The sequence below is a fragment of the Loxodonta africana genome, chromosome 19 (genome assembly GCF_030014295.1).
Source record: "Loxodonta africana isolate mLoxAfr1 chromosome 19, mLoxAfr1.hap2, whole genome shotgun sequence".
In the NCBI taxonomy this organism is placed as follows: Eukaryota; Metazoa; Chordata; class Mammalia; order Proboscidea; family Elephantidae; genus Loxodonta; species Loxodonta africana.
In genome coordinates, this window is record NC_087360.1 from 646,740 (window position 1) to 667,942 (window position 21,203).

At 46.8% G+C, this 21,203-nt stretch overlaps 1 protein-coding gene across 1 annotated transcript in view; it reads left to right on the forward strand.

Annotated features, from left to right (window-relative positions):
• Nucleotides 1-21,203, forward strand: part of GALNT9 (polypeptide N-acetylgalactosaminyltransferase 9) — a 108,585-nt gene that overhangs the window by 21,505 nt on the left and 65,877 nt on the right. The window contains exon 2 of the mRNA XM_064271947.1: nt 1,257-1,437. Within this exon, the coding sequence (XP_064128017.1) occupies nt 1,257-1,437 (181 nt within the window). The remainder of the gene's footprint in view (nt 1-1,256; nt 1,438-21,203) is intronic.

Here is a 21,203-nt window from a genome sequence, read left to right on the forward strand (position 1 = left end):
TTAAAGCACTGTTCCCTGGGGCTCCACTCCGGAAGACAAGACGCCCCCAGAGCCTCCTTCTCAGAGGGAGCGTGGTTGATGCTGCTGTCTCCACCTGGAATGCAGTCCCGATGTCTGATTCCTCTCCTGGCACTGCAGGTCCAACAGCACAGCCCCCGGCGGCCCTCCTCTGGCCCTGCGTGTACTCACGCGCTCCCCGGCTCCACCGCCCCGATCAAGATGGCGGACCTCTTGGCCAACCAGAAAGTTCCATGGGCTCCATTCCAGTCAGTGCCACCCCCACCCTCAGAGCTAGCCCCCATTCTCACCCCTGGCACTTTGGGTTACTTTTGTCTGTTCTTGAACTTTATACAGACAGAATCTGTCTTAGTCTCCCAGTGCTGTTGTAACACAGACTCCACAGTGGGCAGCTTTAAAGAATAGAAATTTATCATCTCACAGTTATGGAGGCTCAAAGTCCAAATCAGGGTCTCTGCAGCATTGACTCCAGGTGATCCTTGGTTCCTTGGCTTGCAGCTGACCCTCACGTGGTACCGTGGTACTGTCTTTCCTGTGTCTGTGTCAACTCTGCTCTTTCTATGCCTCAGGAGGGATTAGGTTCAGGACCCACCCTACTCTGTTCTGACCTCATTCACATAACAAAGAAAACCCGTGTTTCCCAAATAGAAAAAAACCCACTGCAGCTGAGTTGATTCCAACCCTACAGGACAGAGTAGAACTGCCCCATAGAGTTTCAAAGGAGCACCTGGTGGGTTCGAACTGCCAATCTTTGGGTTAGCAGCCCAACCGTTGACCACTACACCACCAGGGTTTCCCCTTGCTTCCAGTCAAAGTCATATTTACAGGTACAGGGGTTAGGATTTCAACACATATTTTCAATCCATAACAGACTCATACAGTGTGTTTTCTTTTGAGATTGGCGTCTCTGGCTCAACGTAAGGCATCTGAGATTCACCCACATGGTCGCATGTCAATAGTTTGTTCCTTTTCGTGGCCGGGTAGCATCCCGTTATATGGACGGACAGCTAGTCTGAGTCGTAAAGGTTGCCACAGTGGCGTGGCTGAGGATGGGGAGCAACTGCTCTGCACTGATTTTTTTTAAAAGAACAGAATGTGCTGAGCTTGCACCAGAAGGAAAGGGTTGGAGGGGGGGGCCAGGGAGGGAGGAGCCAGCAAGCTGGACAGAGGCTGGCGGGTGGCGAGGACACCAGTGGTCCTGGGACCTGCCTGAATGCCCTTTTCTTGTTTCCTGCCAGGCCTCGCCAAGCCGATAGGTCTGGTGGAAGGGCCGGGGGGCCTGGGCCAGGGTGGCATGGCTGCCACGCTGCGGGACGACAGCCAGGAGACAGAGGGCAAATATGAGGAGTACGGCTACAACGCCCAGCTCAGCGACCGCATCTCCCTGGACAGGAGCATCCCCGACTACAGGCCCAAAAAGTGAGTACACACCGGGTGTCGCACCACAGGCTGAGGCTCTGGGACAAAGAGGTTCACACTTCTCCTGTGAGGGAGACTCCTAAGGAAGGGGGCCCTGGGCACAGCGAGCTTCTCCCTCCCTGGTCCCCACTTGCCTCGTGGTGTGGGCAGTTGCAGGATGAGGCGTCCCCCTGCTGACTGATGTAGCAGTGTGCAGCACCTGTGGAGCTGGGCTCCCCAGCAGAAGCTCAGTGTTGCCACTGACACACAAATGCCCTCAGGTGATAGGCGTCGGCTCGCCTAAGGCTCGGTCCCAGGTGCTTTCCGTTAGCTCATACTGCAGTGGTGGGCGTGCTCACCATGTTGCTGTTGTTAAAAAACAAAAACAAACAAACCTGTTGCTGTTCAGTGGATTCTGACTCATAGCGACCCTACCAGGCTGAGTAGAACTGCCCCATAGAGTTTCCAAGGAGCGTATGGTGGATTCAAACTGCTGACCTTTTGGTTAGCAGCCATAGCTCTTAACTGCTACACCACCAGGGTTTCCTTGTTGTAGGTGCTGTCAAGTAGGTTCCAGCTCATAGTGCCCCCATGTACAACAGAACAAAACACTGCCTGGTCCTGTGCCACACTCACAATCATTGTTATGCTTGAGCCCACTGTTGCAGCCACTTTGTCAATCCATCTCCTTAAGGGTCTTTCTGACAACCTTCTCCAGGGACTGATCCCTCCTGATAACATGTCCAAAGTAAGTGAGACAAAGTCTCGCCATCCTTGTTTCTAAGGAGCATTCTGATTGTACTTCTTCCAAGACAGATTTGTTCGTTCTTCTGGCAGTTCATGGTATGTTCAATATTCTTTGCCGACACCACAATTCAAAGGCGTCAATTCTTCTTTGGTCTTCCTTATTCACTGTCCAGCTTTCACATGCATATGAGGGGATTGAAAATACCATGGGTTGGGTCACGCGCACCTTAGTGTTCAGGGTGACATCTTTGCTTTTCAACACTTTAAAGAGGTCCTTTGCAGCGGATTTGCCCAATGCAATACGTTGTTTGATTTCCTGACTGCTGCTTCTATGGGTGTTGGTTGTGGATCCAAGTAAAATGAAATCCTTCACAACTTCAATCTTTTCTCTCTTTATCATGATGTTGTTTATTGGTCCAGCTGTGAGGATTTTTGTGTTCTTTATGTTGAAGTGTAATCCACACTGAAGGGTGTGGTCTTCAAGTTTTGTCAGTAAGTACTTCAAGTCCTCTTCACTCCTCAGAAAAGTGACAAGTCTGGTCCCTCATGGCTGAGGTGTCTGGGGCCTCGTTGTCACCACTTAGGGTTGAACCCTGGTCTCTGATAATAGGATATTATATTTTTATATTTGTATTTACAGGGTGTATATAAATTCATATTGTATGATTATATTTATACTTATGTACTCACTAATTAATTAATTAATTGTTAATAATAAATTAACCACTGCACCACCAGGGCTGCAATTAATAAATTATGTATTTATAAAAATATATTTAAATGTAATTATACACACAATAATTGTTGTTGTTAGTTGCGTGGAGTCGATGCCCACTCACAGGGTCATGCGTGCAGAGTAGAACAGCCCCATAGGGTTTTCAAGGCTGTGCCTTTTTGAAAGCAGATCACCAGGCCTGTCTTCTGAGGTGCCTCAAGGTGGCTCTGAACTGCTGATCTTTTGGCTAGTAGTCCAGTGCTTAGCCATTTGTGCCGCCCCCGAAAAAAAACAAACCCATTACCATCGAGTCAATTCTGACTCATAGTGACCCTACAGGACAGAGCAGAACTGCCCCATAGGGTTTCCAAGGAGCGCCTGATAGATTTGAACGGCTAACCTTTTGGATAACAGCTGTAGCACTCAACCACTACACCACTAGGGTTTCCTTATGCCACCCAGGACCTATAATTATACATGATATGGTTATGCATAATTATAAAGGAGCCCCGGTGGCACAATGGTTAAGTGCTAGGCTGTTACCTAAAAGGTTGGCGGTTCAAAGCCGCCCAATGGCTCTGAGAGAGAAAGACCTGGCGATCTGCTCCTGTAAAGATCATAGCTTAGGAAACCCTATGGGGCAGTTCTACTGTGTCACACGGGGTGGCTATGAGTCGGAATCGACTCAACGGCATACAGCAACTCTCAACTCTCGCAGGCTGAGACCTCTTGGTAAATGAGCCTCAGAAGGGCTCCAAGCCTCACTGTAGCTCAGTCCTGACTTGGCCAGGACCTCCTCAGGGTCCTGACTTGCCCCGTCCAGAGTCCCCGTCTATCTTATGAGGATTAGAGGTCATGCAGAGGCAATGCCCAGGAGCCTCTAGAAGATTCTATAGAGAAACACAAATGATGGATTTAGTGTAGAAATGAGTGCCCAAGACCTGGGTTTTTTCTTCATGACAACAGTGCTGTGTACTGAAACACGCAGGGAAGGGCAGACAGCCACCCTCTTACTACTTCTGATCCTCTCCTCACAGACCCAAGCTGCTTCTGGGTCATAGTAAGGAGTGCTGTGACCAGCAGAGGCTGGCCTGGGCAGGTAGGAGACGTCTGGGGCCACACATTTGCCAACTCTGCTGTGGTGTTTCCATTATCACCATGGCTGCCTGGAGGCTCAGAGACAGGAGCAGAGCCCAAACTCAGCAGCTATACTAATCCTGATGCTTAACTTTAGGCCATCCTCCTGAGTTCAGGATACCCTGGGGGCACATGTTAAAAAATGTACAGTTCCCATTTCTCTCTCATTTTCCATCTGGGAATCCAACCCCTCCCCCCTCCCCCCAATTCATTTCCAGCCCGGGCAGCAGGGCAGAACACATAACCTATCTAAGCCAATCAGAACATGACAATCCACAAGCCCCAGGATTGGTTCAGGTGTTATCACATGATCTAAACCAGTCCGATTAGAGCGAGTCTTAGAATTAACTTGTGGCCATCAGTGTAAGAAATCAGGCTCTTTCCCACAAAGTGAAACTGCAAGGTTGGGAGTCTGGGGCAGCTGCAGCCATTCTATCATCAAGAGGGGAGAGCATGAAGCTCCCAGGGCCCATTTGTGAAACCGAGAAAGAAAGAACTCAGTGTAGTAGTGGCAGAGGTGAGAGGTAGAGGGAACTGAGCCCCAGTGCCACAGTATGACACCTGGATCCAGTTGTTCCTGAAGCCAGCCCATCTGTGCTTTGCGATAAATTAGTGTTATTTGTTTTTTTTGATTTATGTATATAACAGAGCCCTGGGGACATAGTGGTTAAGAGCTCAGCTGCTAACCAAAAGGTTGGCAGTTCAAATCCACCAGCTACTCCTTGGAAACACTATGGGGCAGTTCTACTCTGTCCTACGGGGACATCATGAGTCGGAACTGGCTCAACAGCACCTAACAACAACAACAAATATATATTTTTCTCAAGCAGATTTAGACCGGGTCTCCTGCTTCTCAAAGCTGAAAGAGTAAAAGTCCACCTGATTCACTTAACATGTCACAGCACAACCTCTTTACCCAGGTGCCCCATCCACCTGGGGCCTTGCTGGGCTGGCTTTGCCTGTGTGGCCAGAGTCCACCTTGGGGAAGCAGCTCCACCCTCCTTCCCTCACACTGCAAGTGCCCCCCTCCTCCTTAAGAAACCCCAATCTGCCAAAATAAAAACTGACAAAAGAGATCAACTCTGGTTGTCATTTTAATGTTATAAAAGAATACCTTTTAAATAACCAGTGTTTAAAATAGGCCTTAATGGATAGTGACCCGACTTACAGACACTCTGACTTGAAGGGGTACAGCTCTCTCCTCCCTGAATTAGCAAATGCGGGTTGTGTTTACTTATTTGCACATTTACCTATGTCCCCTTTCTTCTGACAAAGCACACGAGGCAGTTTTGACGTCAGCGACACACACAATATGGACAATAAGCTAGGATAGGAAAGAGGCCTTTCTGCTCCCTCCCACACCAGCGGAGTGGACCAATGGAGTGGCTCACGGACTTCATTCCTGTGTGGGGACAGCCTCAGGTGCATATTGTTTAGAACACGGAGCCCAGGTAGGCACTGGGTCCTCGTTCCTCATCCCAGGGACAGCTTTCAGTAAAGGAAGTCAGGCTGAGAAACCAGCAGTTCCGCAGGGGGACAGCAGAACAGTGTGGCCAGCAGGTTGCCATGGTGCCAGCATCTCTCCCTGTAGAGTGCCTCCTACAGGTCAGATGCCTAATTCCCACAACAAGCCTTTGAGTGAGGACCACTATTGTACCCACTTTACAGAGGAGGAAACGGAGGCAGGGAAGGGTTTAAGTTTCTGGATTGAGGTCACGCAGTGAGTATGTAGCAGAGGTGGGATTCAAACCCAGGCATCCAGAGAAACACGACCACAGGAAAGAGCACTGAGCCAGCCATTCTGAAGGAAAGTGGGAGAGGAGGCTCCTCTCTCCTAAGAGATGGCGGAGGGCTGGGGGGCTGGGTGGTCTGCCTGCGGGTGCTGCACCCAGAGTCTCTCCTCTGCCTTGGACCAGCTCTTGTCCCACTTTCTCCCTCCTGCAAGCTTCAAGAATTAGCAGCTCTTTCTCCCTCTGCCACCACCCACTCTCCACGCACACCTCCCTCTCCAGGCTCCGTGAGGAGCACAGGCAGCCTCCTTCTTCCTCACTGGAACATCCACACAAACACTTTGGAGCATTTTGCTTCAGAAACAGATGGGGTGATTGAAGAAGTGGCAAAGAGTGAGTGAGTTCTATTCATTAGAAGCCTCAGCATCTCCAGGCCACAGGGGTACCTGGCACACCTACGCTGTGTGGGGGTCTCCTCGTGGGCATCTCCTCCCCCTCAGGTATCCAGTGTCCTGGGAGACAAAACGACATCTGCATAGACTCTCATGATGCTGACCCTCCTGGTGGCTGAGTGGTAGGACAAAACCCAGTTTAAACTGGTCTCAGCAAAAAGAGGATATTGGCTTGGGAAACTGAAAAGTATATGACTGCGTGTGTGTGCATGTGTGTATGTGTGTGCATGCGTGCCTGTGAACGTGTGTGTGTGTGCATGTGTGAGCATGTGCGTGTAAGCATGTGTATGTACTCCACCAGTGGGCAGCCCCATCCGCTCTCCACCCGCAGTCCTCACTCCCCTTCCATCAGATGCATTATTGATTTCTCTTTGTCTAGAGGTAGATAGCTTTTCTAATTAAGCAGTGGCTTTAATTATGCCACAACGCACATAACATCGATCTTGATTATTAAGACTGGCCCATGGGATGTGAGAGGAAGGCTGGCAAATCCAAATTAAACAGGATCATAAAAATGAATGACCTTATCTGAGAACCACCCTACATTCCACTGCAGTAATTTCCCCCTTGTTACATGTTTGCAAAGTCTTCATGCATATTCATTGTTGAAGCTGCCAACAGCTTGGCTGTCAGCTCTAACAAGGGGGGATTTAGTGGATGGTGGATATGAGGAGGTGGGAACAGGTACCTTGTGCCCAATTCAGGCTCTGGAAGTAGGTGATCCATCTAACCCCTCTAGGGTAGGGTCTGGGATGTGGAGGCAGGTGTCTCAATGAGGACAGGAAAACAAGGCTGTCAGCAGCTTCCTCCACGGGACAGGTGCCTTTCCCTACCAGGTGTGGAGGTGACAGCCAGCAAAGCCCTTTCCTGGCTGGGCAGTAAATTCCTCACCATGGAGGCCCTTCCCACCCACCTGGCCCCACCTCTGAGCCCGGGAAGGAAGGAAGAGACTCCAGGAGGTAGGAAGAGGTCCCAGGCGAGCCGCCTTTGCTCTGAGATGGTCACCAGAGGGGAGGAGCTCCCGCTGGCCTGTGGGCATCGTTAAAAGTGGTCTCCTGGCCCTCCCCAACGGCCTCTCAAAGCCAGGCTCACCCTGGCAGCAGTGGAAGGTTAGTGAGAGCCAGAGAGAGGGGCCGAGGCCACCTGCCCTGAGGGTGACTCAGATGTGGCTTCAGTGGGATTTGTGGGGCAGAGCCCACTTAATACGGCCCTGCAGGGACACAGACCCCAAGTCCTATATAAAGGTGCCTTGCTCCGTCAGCTTGGCGTCCAGCTCCAGTCACATGGCCACTCCCAGTGTCCACCAAGCATACCTCTGGGGAGAGATGTTTGTACTGCCAGGTGCAGTGTGGGGGTCTGTGTGTATCTCCTGAGTCCACAGGGATTTGGGTCTCTGCCTGTGGGTTACCTGCGCACAATCTTCACTTGTGAACATGTACCCTATGCAAATGCCTCAGCAGGCCATCACTGTCTCAGTCTGAGGACAGTGTCTCCATTGCGTGTGCCTGGCACAAATGTGCACACATAACCTGTGGTTATATGTGTATGCAAGTATCACATGCTTGTGTGTACATGTTTATGTGTGTGCGTGCACATGTGTGGCTGTATGTGAGCGTGTGTGCATGCATGTGGGTGTATGTCCATGCATGTGCATGGTTGTATGTGTGTGTGCCTGAGTGTAGGTGTCTGTGCCTGTGTGTGGGTGTACGTCCATGCATGTGCACGTGTGTGGCTGTGTGTACATGTGCATGTGTGTACACGAGTGTAGATGTGCATGTGGGTGTTCCACGCATGTGCACGAGTGAGGCGGTGTGTAGATGTGCTTGTGTGTACATGAGTGTGTGCATGTAGATCTATGTCCATGCATGTGCACGTGTGTGGGTATGGCTGTATGTGTGTGTACCTGAGTGTAGATGTGAGTGTGCGTGTGGGTGTGTGTTCATGCATGTGCATATGTGTGCACGGCTGTATGTGTGTGTACCTGAGTGTAGATGTATGCGTCATGTGAGTGTGTGTTCATGCATGTGCACACATGTGCACTGGATGAATGGATGGACTCAGTCATGGAAAGACAGGGGCATGGAGCAGAAGGCTTGGCATCTCCTCTCTGTTTGCATCCTCCCCAAGTCCACATGCTGGTGTCCCTGGGGCTGGCTCTGCCTCCCATGTGTGCCCCCAGCATCCTGCCTTTGCCCTCCACTGCCCAAGCCAGCAGGAAGCCCAGAACTGCCAGAGGCCTTGCTCACGCCAGATTCTGAGCTTGCCCTGGTGTTCCCAAGAGCAGGAGCATGTCGCACACACAGGCAGATGCTGCTACCAGGGGACATCTGTAGAGCATGTGAGGCAGGCACCACCGTGATGTGCCTTCCAGGAACCTCTCTGTGAGCACTTCCCAGAAGCATTGTTCACAGACTCCAAGGCCCAGAGAGCCGCTGGTCTCCTCTGCAGGAGATCTGTGTGCGTCCTGTCATCACAAAGCTGCGCCTGTTCTCCTGGAGGGACCTGCCACTCCATCCCCTTCCCAGTGGCACAAAGGGCATGGCCATAAATCTCCATTAGTGTCTATCACTGAGGCCCTGTTTCCCATTGGAGGCGGTGGGGATACCACCTACCATGCATTCTGAGACCTCGGAAGTGGCCCTCAGAGCCCGCTAACAGCATCTGCTCTCTCTCAGAAATGTGTTTGTGGTCAAGGCTGTCCTGTCCCCCTTTGGCTCTGTGTAGGGAATGAAAGTCCTAGGCAGATCTCTCTGCCCCCTGTACCTGGCCCAGCTCCCTCTCCAGGAGCACAAACCGAACCTGAGCTAACCTTTTCTGCCCTGGCTGTAACATGTGTGCATTAATCAGCTGGTCTGCAGGAAGCACCAGCGATGCGCCCACCACTGTGTAGGGACACCGTGTGTCCACGGAAAAGACAGAGAGGCCAGGCTTTGGGGAACGCACCTGTGCCAGCTACTGTTGCTGCTTAACAAATTAGCCCAGAATCCAGCAGCAGTTTGGGCACTTAGTGATCATGGACTCAGAGGGCCAGGAATTTGGACATGGTGCAGAAGGTACGGCTTCCCTCTGCAGGACTGTCTGGCCCTTGGCTGGGGAGGAGGACCAGCAGGAGCACACAACAGCTGAGGGGCTGGGCAGCTGGGCCGGAACCGTCTCGGGGTATCTTCACTCACGTGTCTGGCAGATGGGGCTACCCTGGCTGGCTGCTTGGTGGGAGCTGTCCACAGTGCCCATGCGTGGCCTCTTCATGTGCTCCCAGACCATGGTGGGCCAGCCCAGGCCCTTCTGCCTTCCCACCCGCCTGTCACAGGCTGGACACGCTGCTCGATGAGCTGTGCTCTTGTTAAACTTTAATTTTTTCCAAACGCCATAAGCTTGGTTTATTTTGTCTGACAGAAATGGTGCTATTTAAGCTGGTAGAAGAACCCCATGGTTCCACTTAACCTGAGTTATTCCGGGACTACAGTGTAACAGCTGGTTTTCACTTCCTCTGTCCCACTGAAGTCCTTTCCTGCCTTTCCTTCCTTTCCACTGAAGACCCCTACCTGCCGGGAGGCCACTTCCTCCCAGAGCAGGAGCATAGGTCACCTGGCTGTCAGCTGCGAGCCAGGCCAGGCATCAGGGGAGGGGAGTGCCGTGTGGCATCAAAACAGAACAAGAAATTCTGGGACAGAGGGAAGCCGGGCAGAGAACTTCACAGCAGCACTTGAGATAATAAGAACTGGGCATGGCCGTGGTGGACATCACGAGGAGAATAACGTGTTTACATAGCCAATCACCATACGACAGGGAAGAAACCCCAGGATCCTAATGTTGTCTGTGAAGTTGTCAATGATTTCATTCTGCTTGGATCAGCAATCAACACCCATGGGAGCAGCAATCTGTGGCAAGAGACCTCTTTGAAGAAAAGATGTCGCCTTGATGACTAAGGTGCACCTGACCCAAACCATGGTCTTTCCAATCACCTTATGCGCATGGAAAAGCTGGACAATGAAAAACAAGACAGAAGAAGAAATAATGCCTTCGAATTGTAGTGCTGGCAAAGAATATTGACTATACTGTGGACTTCCAGAGAAACAAACAAATTAGTCTTTGAAGAAATACAACCAGAATGCTCCTTAGAAGTGAGGATGGTGAGACTTCAACTTGCTTACTTTGGACACGTCCCCAGGAAAGACTAATTACTATAAAAAGGACATCATGTTTGATAAAGTAGAGGGTCAGCAAAATGAGGGAAACCCTGAGTGACATGGACTGAAACAGCAGTTGCAACAGTGGACATAAACATACCAACAATCACGAAGATGGTGCAGGACCAGCCAGCATTTTGTCCCGTTGTACATAAGGTCCCAACGAGTCGGAGCCGACGCGATGGCGACTAACAACAACGGGTGAAAAGGGCAAAATGCTAAAGAATGCATGAATTACGCTTCCAGTTACATCGACTTCAGGACCCCGTGGGTGGCACAAACACTAAGCACTGGGCCACTAACCAAAACGCTGGCTTTTCGAATCCACCCAGAGGTGCCTCGGAAGAAAGGCCTATTGACCTGCTTTCAAAAACCAGCCATTGAAAACCCTGTGGAGCACAGCTCTGCTCTGACACACGTAGGGTTGCCATGAATCAGTCAACTCAAGGGCAGCTGGTTTGGTTTTTTTGATTCATACCAATTTTAGAAATACGCAACGTGGAGTAGCATGTTACTGGGAATGCAAACGTGTGCTAAAATTGCAAAGAAAAGCGCAGGAATTATGACACAGTTCAGAGTAACAACTACTGCAGAAGGAGGCAAGAAGATGGGGTTGGTGCCACACACACACTGGGCGTTGGGGTAATGATAACGTTTTTTTCTATTGTGGCAAAATACATATAACTGAACATTTGCCGTTTCAATCATTTTAACACAAGTCGGTGACATTTGTGTTCACCATGTTGTACGATCTCCACCACTATCTGTTCCCGAGTTTTTCCCGATATTCTTTTTCTTAAACAGAGTTTTAGGTACAAGGATTTTTATTGCTTCATTCATCTTGCTACCTTACATATGTGTGAGAAATCTGCCTTTCTACCTACTCAATATTTAATAAAAATAATTTCAAAAAAAATCGAGAAGGGAATTATGTTATATATAAAAGATTAGGGGGGCGGAGCCAAGATGGCGGACTAGGCAGACGCTACCTCGGATCCCTCTTACAACAAAGACACAGAAAAACAAGTAAATCGATCACATACATAACAATCTACGAACCCTGAACAACAAACACAGATTTAGAGACGGAGAACGAACTAATACCGGGAAGCAGCGATTGTTTCCAGAGCCTGGAGCCAGCGTACCAGTCAGGTACAGCACAAGCACAGAGAGCTGCTCCACCCCCCTGAACTAACCCCGGGAGGGGGACCAGCCGGTTCCACAGGCGGCGTGGGATGCAGCCGGTAGGAGAAGTCCCCGGGAGGCAGTGACTGGTCTTGGAGCAGAAAGAGCAGCGTCCGAGCTGGGGAACCGTCCTGCAGGGATTTGGACTAGACGCAGCGGATTTTCTGGAAAAACTAGTTTCCCAGTGATGGCTCGGAGACAACAATCCATATCAAACCACTTAAAGAAGCAGACCATGACAGCTTCTCCAACCCCCCAAACAAAAGAATCAAAATCTTTCCCAAATGAAGATACAATCTTGGAATTATCAGATACAGAATATAAAAAACTACTTTACAGAATGCTTAATGATATCACAAATGAAATTAGGATAACTGCAGAAAAAGCCAAGGAACACACTGATAAAACTGTTGAAGAACTCAAAAAGATTATTCAAGAACATAGTGGAAAAATGAATAAGTTGCAAGAATCCATAGAGAGACAACATGCAGAAATCCAAAAGATTAACAATAAAATAACAGAATTAGACAACGCACTAGGAAGTCAGAGGAGCAGACTCGAGCAATTAGAATGCAGACTGGGACATCTGGAGGACCAGGGAATCAACACCAACATAGCTGAAAAAAAATCAGATAAAAGAATTAAAAAAAATGAAGAAACCGTAAGAATTATGTGGGACTCTATCAAGAAGGATAACCTGCGGGTGATTGGAGTCCCAGAACAGGGAGGGGGGACAGAAAACACAGAGAAAATAGTTGAAGAACTCCTGACACAAAACTTCCCTGACATCATGAAAGACGAAAGGATATCTATCCAAGATGCTCATCGAACCCCATTTAAGATTGATACAAAAAGAAAAACACCAAGACATATTATCATCAAACTCACCAAAACCAAAGATAAACAGAAAATTTTAAAAGCAGCCAGGGAGAAAAGAAAGGTTTCCTTCAAGGGAGAATCAATAAGAATATGTTCTGACTACTCAGCAGAAACCATGCAGGCAAGAAGGGAATGGGACGACATATACAGAACACTGAAGGAGAAAAACTGCCAGCCAAGGATCATATATCCAGCAAAACTCTCTCTGAAATACGAAGGCGAAATTAAGATATTTACAGACAAACACAAGTTTAGAGAATTTGCAAAAACCAAACCAAAGCTACAAGAAATACTAAAGGATATTGTTTGGTCAGAGAACCAATAATATCAGATATCAGCACAACACAAGGTCACAAAACAGAGCGTCCTGATATCAACTCAAATAGGGAAATCACAAAAACAAACAAATTAAGATTAATTAAAAAAAAAAAAATACACATAACAGGGAATCATGGAAGTCAATAGGTAAAAGATCACAATAATCAAAAAGAGGGACTAAATACAGGAGGCATTGAACTGCCATATGGAGAGTGATACAAGGCGATATAGAACAATACAAGTTAGGTTTTTACTTAGAAAAATAGGGGTAAATAATAAGGTAACCACAAAAAGGTATAACAACTCTATAACTCAAGATAAAAACCAAGAAAAACGTAACGACTCAACTAACATAAAGTCAAGCACTATGAAAATGAGGATCTCACAATTTACTAAGAAAAACGCCTCAGCACAAAAAAGTATGTGGAAAAATGAAATTGTCAACAACACACATAAAAAGGCATCAAAATGACAGCACTAAAAACTTATTTATCTAGAATTACCCTGAATGTAAATGGACTAAATGCACCAATAATGAGACAGAGAGTCACAGACTGGATAAAGAAACACGATCCATCTATATGCTGCCTACAAGAGACACACCTTAGACTTAGAGACACAAACAAACTGAAACTCAAAGGATGGAAAAAAGTATATCAAGCAAACAATAAGCAAAAAAGAAGAGGAGTAGCAATATTAATTTCTGACAAAATAGACTTTAGACTTAAATCCACCACAAAGGATAAAGAAGGACACTATATAATGATAAAAGGGACAATTGATCAGGAAGACATAACCATATTAAATATTTATGCACCCAATGACAGGGATGCAAGATACATAAATCAAATTTTAACAGAATTGAAAAGCGAGATAGATACCTCCACAATTATAGTAGGAGACTTCAACACACCACTTTCGGAGAAGGACAGGACATCCAGTAAGAAGCTCAACAGAGACACGGAAGATCTAATTACAACAATCAACCAACTTGACCTCATTGACTTATACAGAACTCTCCACCCAACTGCTGCAAAATATACTTTTTTTTCTAGCGCACATGGAACATTCTCTAGAATAGACCACATATTAGGTCATAAAACAAACCTTTGCAGAGTCCAAAACATCGAAATATTACAAAGCATCTTCTCAGACCACAAGGCAATAAAACTAGAGATCAATAACAGAAAAACTAGGGAAAAGAAATCAAATACTTGGAAAATGAACAATACCCTCCTGAAAAAAGACTGGGTTATAGAAGACATCAAGGAGGGAATAAGGAAATTCATAGAAAGCAACAAGAATGAAAATACTTCCTATCAAAACCTCTGGGACACAGCAAAAGCAGTGCTCAGAGGCCAATTTATATCAATAAATGCACACATACAAAAAGAAGAAAGAGCCAAAATCAGAGAACTGTCCCTACAACTTGAACAAATAGAAAGTGAGCAACAAAAGAACCCATCAGGCACCAGAAGAAAACAAATAATAAAAATTAGAGCTGAACTAAATGAATCAGAGAACAGAAAAACAATTGAAAGAATTAACAAAGCCAAAAGCTGGTTCTTTGAAAAAATTAACAAAATTGATAAACCATTGGCTAGACTGACTAAAGAAATACAGGAAAGGAAACAAATAACCCGAATAAGAAATGAGAAGGACCACATCACAACAGAACCAAATGAAATTAAAAGAATCATTTCAGATTATTATGAAAAATTGTACTCTAACAAATTTGAAAACCTAGAAGAAATGGATGAATTCCTGGAAAAACACTACCTACATAAACTAACACATTCAGAAGTAGAACAACTAAATAGACCCATAACAAAAAAAGAGATTGAAACGGTAATCAAAAAACTCCCAACAAAAAAAAGACCTGGCCCGGACGGCTTCACTGCAGAGTTCTACCAAACTTTCAGAGAAGAGTTAACACCACTACTACTAAAGGTATTCCAAAGTATAGAAAATGACGGAATACTACCCAACTCATTCTATGAAGCCACCATCTCCCTGATACCAAAACCAGGTAAAGACATTAAAAAAAAAAGAAAATTATAGACCTATATCCCTCATGAACATCGATGCAAAAATCCTCAACAAAATTCTAGCCAATAGAATCCAACAACACATCAAAAAAATAATTCACCATGATCAAGTGGGATTTATACCAGGTATGCAAGGCTGGTTTAATATCAGAAAAACCATTAATGTAATCCATCACATAAATAAAACAAAAGACAAAAACCACATGATCTTATCAATTGATGCAGAAAAGGCATTTGACAAAGTCCAACACCCATTCATGATAAAAACTCTTACCAAAATAGGAATTGAAGGAAAATTCCTCAACATAATAAAGGGCATCTATGCAAAGCCAACAGCCAATATCACTCTAAATGGAGAGAACCTGAAAGCATTTCCCTTGAGAACGGGAACCAGACAAGGATGCTCTTTATCACCGCTCTTATTCAGCATCGTGTTGGAAGTCCTAGCCAGGGCAATTAGGCTAGACAAAGAAATAAAAGGTATCCGGATTGGCAAGGAAGAAGTAAAGTTATCACTATTTGCAGATGACATGATTATATACACAGAAAACCCTAAGGAATCCTCCAGAAAACTACTGAAACTAATAGAAGAGTTTGGCAGAGTCTCAGGTTATAAAATAAACATACAAAAATCACTTGGATTCCTCTACATCAACAAAAAGAACACCGAAGAGGAAATAACCAAATCAATACCATTCACAGTAGCCCCCAAGAAGATAAGATACTTAGGAATAAATCTTACCAAGGATGTAAAAGACCTATACAAAGAAAACTACAAAGCTCTACTACAAGAAATTCAAAAGGACATACTTAAGTGGAAAAACATACCCTGCTCATGGATAGGAAGACTTAACATAGTAAAAATGTCTATTCTACCAAAAGCCATCTATACATTTAACGCACTTCCAATCCAAATTCCAATGTCATATTTTAAGGGGATAGAGAAACAAATCACCAATTTCATATGGAAGGGAAAGAAGCCCCGGATAAGCAAAGCACTACAGAAAAAGAAGAAAAAAGGGGGAGGCCTCACCTTACCTGACTTCAGAACCTATTATACAGCCACAGTAGTCAAAACAGCCTGGTATTGGTACAACAACAGACACATAGACAAATGGAACAGAATTGAGAACCCAGACATAGATCCATCCACGTATGAGCAGCTGATATTTGACAAAGAACCAGTGTCAATTAACTGGGGAAAAGATAGCCTTTTTAACAAATGGTGCTGGCATAACTGGATATCCATTTGCAAAAAAATGAAACAGGACCCATACCTCACACCATGCACAAAAACTAACTCCAAGTGGATCAAAGACCTAAACATAAAGACTAAAACGATAAAGATCATGGAAGAAAAAATTGGGACAACCCTAGGAGCCCTAATACAAGGTATAAACAGAATACAAAACATTACCAAAAATGATGAAGAGAAACCCGATAACTGGGAGCTCCTAAAAATCAAACACCTATGCTCATCTAAAGACTTCTCCAAAAGAGTAAAAAGACCACCTACAGACTGGGAAAGAATTTTCAGCTATGACATCTCTGACCAGTGCCTGATCTCTAAAATCTACATGATTCTGTCAAAACTCAACCACAAAAAGACAAACAACCCAATCAAGAAGTGGGCAAAGGATATGAACACACATTTCTCTAAAGAAGATATTCAGGCAGCCAACAGATACATGAGAAAATGCTCTCGATCATTAGCCATTAGAGAAATGCAAATTAAAACTACGATGAGATTCCATCTCACACCAGCAAGGCTAGCATTAATCCAAAAAAAACAAAATAATAAATGTTGGAGAGGCTGCGGAGAGATTGGAACTCTCATACACTGCTGGTGGGAATGTAAAATGGTACAACCACTTTGGAAATCCATCTGGCGTTATCTTAAACAGTTAGAAATAGAACTACCATACAACCCAGAAATCCCACTCCTAGGAATATACCCTAGAGATACAAGAGCCTTCATACAAACAGATATATGCACACCCATGTTTATTGCAGCTCTGTTTACAATAGCAAAAAGTTGGAAGCAACCAAGGTGTCCATCAACGGATGAATGGGTAAATAAATTGTGGTATATTCACACAATGGAATACTACGCATCGATAAAGAACAGTGACGAATCTGTGAAACATTTCATAACATGGAGGAACCTGGAAGGCATTATGCTGAGCGAAATGAGTCAGAGGCAAAAGGACAAATATTGTATAAGACCACTATTATAAGATCTTGAGAAATAGTAAACCTGAGAAGAACACATACTTTTGTGGTTACGAGGGGGGGAGGGAGGGAGGGTGGGAGAGGGTTTTTTATTGATTAATCAGTAGATAAGAACTGCTTTAGGTGAAGGGAAAGACAACACTCAATACATGGAAGGTCAGCTCAATTGGACTGGACCAAAAGCAAAGAAGTTTCCGGGATAAAATGAATGCTTCAAAGGTCAGCGGAGCAAGTGCGGGGGTCTGGGGAACATGGTTTGCGGGGACTTCTAAGTCAATTGGCAAAATAATTCTATTATGAAATCATTTTGCATCCCACTTTGAAATGTGGCGTCTGGGGTCTTAAATGCTAACAAGCGGCCATCTAAGATGCAGCAATTGGTCTCAACCCACCTGGAGCAAAGGAAAATGAAGAACACCAAGGCCACACAACAACTAAGAGCCCAAGAGACAGAAAGGGCCACATGAACCAGAGACCTACATCATCCGGAGACCAGAAGAACTAGTTGGTGCCCGGCCACAATCGATGACTGCCCTGACAGGGAGCACAGCAGAGGACCCCTGAGAGAGCAGGAGATCAGTGGGATGCAGACCCCAAATTCTCATAAAAAGACCAAACTTAATGGTCTGACTGAGACTGGAGGAATCCCGGCGGCCATGCTCCCCAGACCTTCAGTTGACACAGGACAGGAACCATCCCCGAAGACAACTCATCAGACATGAAAGGGACTGGTCAGCGGGTGGGAGAGAGACACTGATGAAAAGTGAGCTAATTATATCAGGTGGACACTTGAGATTGTGTTGGCAACTCATGTCTGGAGGGATGGGAGGATAGAGAGAGAGGGAAGCCGGCAAAATTGTCAAGAAAGGAGAGACTGGAAGGGCTGACTCAAGAGGGGGAGAGCAAGTGGGAGTAGGGAGTGAGATGTATGTAAACTTATATGTGACAGACTGATTGGATTTGTAAACGTTCACTTGAAGCTTAATAAGTTATTAAAAAAAAAAAAAGATTATATGCATGCAAATTAGTGCTGGGCAAAACCACACTATATACACTGCACTATTTCCAATGTAGACAACAGTCCGTGAGCTGCAAGTGTCCATAATGAGTGTAACTTGTTAAACGTGCATTAATAGAAGAGAGCAGGACCCAGTACTACCCTTTGGAAAGCAAAGGAAGAGAAGGAAGGAGATGCACAGTCTCCGAGACCTGCCCAGGGTGCCCCTGCAGCCCTGTGTGGTGGCGACAGCCTGTGACTGCTCTCAGCATCCGCCAGCAGGCCGTGGCTAAGTCAGCGGGGACGCTTTATGGGGTACAATCTTTTACAGTGGACAAGGAGTTGGGCAGGGCCGTGCTTCCTGTGTCCCCTCTAGGAGAAGACTCTCCCCATTTCTTCCAGTGTCTGGTAGTCCCGGTGTTTGTGGGTGCCCTGTGTCCCCTCTGGGAGAAGACTCTTCCCATCTCTTCCAGTGTCTGGTAGCGCTGGTGTTTGTGGGTGCTCCATGGCTCCTAGATGCACCCTCACATGCCTGCCTTCCCCTTGTCTGTGATTCTGTCTCCCCTGTCAAGAAGAGGGGGTGGCCCTTTATCAGACACCACTCAGAAGGAACCAGGCCCCTCCCTACTCTGGTATGACTTTGTTAACTGATGATATCTGCAAAGAAAAACCCTATTTCCAAATAGGGTCATGTTCACAGGTACAGGGGTTAGAATTTCCATGAACCTCTTTGGGAGACACAATTCCATCCATAACACATATGATTAAAAAATCAAATACTGCAAAGAAGGTACAAGGAAAGGTGGCCCCTCTCAGCACTCCTGATGTTCCCTGCACTGACCTGTGGGGTTCAGCTTTACCTTGACTCACACGAGCCCCCAAGCATGGCCCCCCACACACCTCTGGGGGTCCCAACCTCCACTTCCCTGCAGTTTGATATACCTTCCAGCCTCTTTCTGCTGGATCTCCTGCCACTCCAGGGACCCTCAGGACAGAACCTGAGGTAACCCTAATGGCACTTGCTGGTGAGTGGCCACACTGGGTCCCCATGAACATGCCTGAGTGATTAACGGGGATGGCATGGGGACGCCCCCCTACGAGCCTCTGTCCTGCTCAGTGCCCCTCACCACTAGCCTCTCAGGGGAGTCAGGCTCTGTCTCCTCATCTCACTCAAACTGCCCGCAAGCGGACACCTGAAGCCATTCCCTGCATCCGGAGGGGAGAGCGGTCTCCCTCAGCCCCTCCCCACAAGGAAGACAGTCGTGTTACTGAACCCGGGAAGGTGGGTCCTTGTCTGGCACACTCAGACTTGCCAGTGATCTGGACACTGGTTTTTGAGAAATAGAAAGTAACTGTACACAATGCAGTAAAGGGAAGAAGTTCCTTGAATCTGACTCCCCGAGCTACAGGGAAGCAGGACTTACATGTGATTCAGGTACCAAGATGGTGGCCGCTCAGGGGTGCTGAGGAGGGAAAAATTCTAGGAGCCAGCCGGGAAACAGGAGCTGACGTGGTTCTTGTAGGACCTCTTGCTTTGGAACAGGATCCGGGTGATGATTTTTCTGCTTCATGCCACCTGTTGCTGTGTCCGCTGTTGAGGCCAATCAGCGGTCACAGCTGGCCCTTCTGTGCATGTGGGGTGGGCCAAATCTGGCTTGGGCTAGTTTAAGGATGGATGGAAATTTGCTGGCATTCGTAGGGTCAGGTTATAGTAGGGGTGCATCCACAGCCCACTCTCTCAAGAAGACCCTCTTCCTGTTTCCAACCCCTCTCGGCCCGTAGCCCTCCAGTTTGAGAAGTCTCCTCTTGATTTCTGCGTGGGGTCTAATACCTCTTTTTGGATTATGAGTAGTTGGCTGCATCTTCTGAGGCTGGAGTGTCTGAGGTGGCTTTTTCACTCATATGTTTGGCATCTGGCCTGGGATGGCTGGAAAGCTAGTGCTCACCCCACATTTCTCCATGTGGGCTCTTCATGTGGCTTGGGCTTCCTCACAACATGGCAGTCTCAGGGCAATCAGACTTCCTACACGATGGCTGGCTTCCTCCAGAACTGGTGTTCCTAGAGACTGGGTCAGTGTTTCAAGACTTTTTATAACCTGTCCTCGGAGTCCCAGGACACCACATCTGCTGCATTCTTTTGCTCAAACAAGCCACTAAGGCCAGATTCCAAAGGAGAGAATTAGACTCCTCCTCTCAGTGAAGGGCCAGCAAAGAACTTACGGCCATCTTTAATGTATTTCCAGAAGTTAGCTATGAGGATGATGAAGGGATTTTCTGCCATAAGTTCTCTAAGAAGGGGACAGTTTGTTTTTTACTTGGAGCAGGAAAACGGATTAGGCTTCCTCTGCAGTAGAGGGACTCTACTGTCCTGGTGAGAGGAAGCTATTCTGAGATCAAAAAGGGGGAGGCTGTATAAATGAAAATAACTTGGTCAATGATTTAAATGCTTTTTTACTTCAAGAAACTTGGTACTGTAGTCAGCCATTACCCAGACACACCTTGATGTTACCATTCACTGTGGGGAAACCCCATGCATGGGAGATGAGGGTAGTTTCCTTCTCATGGAGTTGTTTCTTCCTTTCTCTCTCCTTCCGCCTCAGTATACATGCCGTTCCCTTGGGCTCTCTACCTCTGGGCTTTATCTGGTGTCCTTGCAGGGCAGTGGTGGTTCCACGGTAGAATTCTCACCTCCCATGCAGGAGACCCGGGTTTAATTCCTGGCCTATACGCCTCACTCCAGCCACCACCCATCTGTCAGTGGAGGCTTGCGTGTTGCTATGATGCAGTGCACAGACTAGGAAGAAAGGCCTGGTGATCTATTCCCAAAAATCAGCCACTGAAAACCCTGTGGATCACAACGGCCTGACCTGCAACCAATCATGGGGATGGCACAGCACCGGGCAGTGCTTCATTCCATTGTGCAGATTGGGCCCAGTCAGTGACAGCTAACAGGGCACACACTAACCTGCCTGCTGGTTATTCCCTACAAGCCACCTGGCTGTTCCACCATCTGGTCCAGGCTCTGTGAGGCTCTAGAGATTCTGCACTTGCCTTTGCTTTCAAGAGGGGTCCTTCATGATCCTGTTTCAGAGAGATGCTGGCTTTGGCTTGCTTTTCAGCCCACTGGTCCCATCCATGACAACGCAGTTTCTGTCAC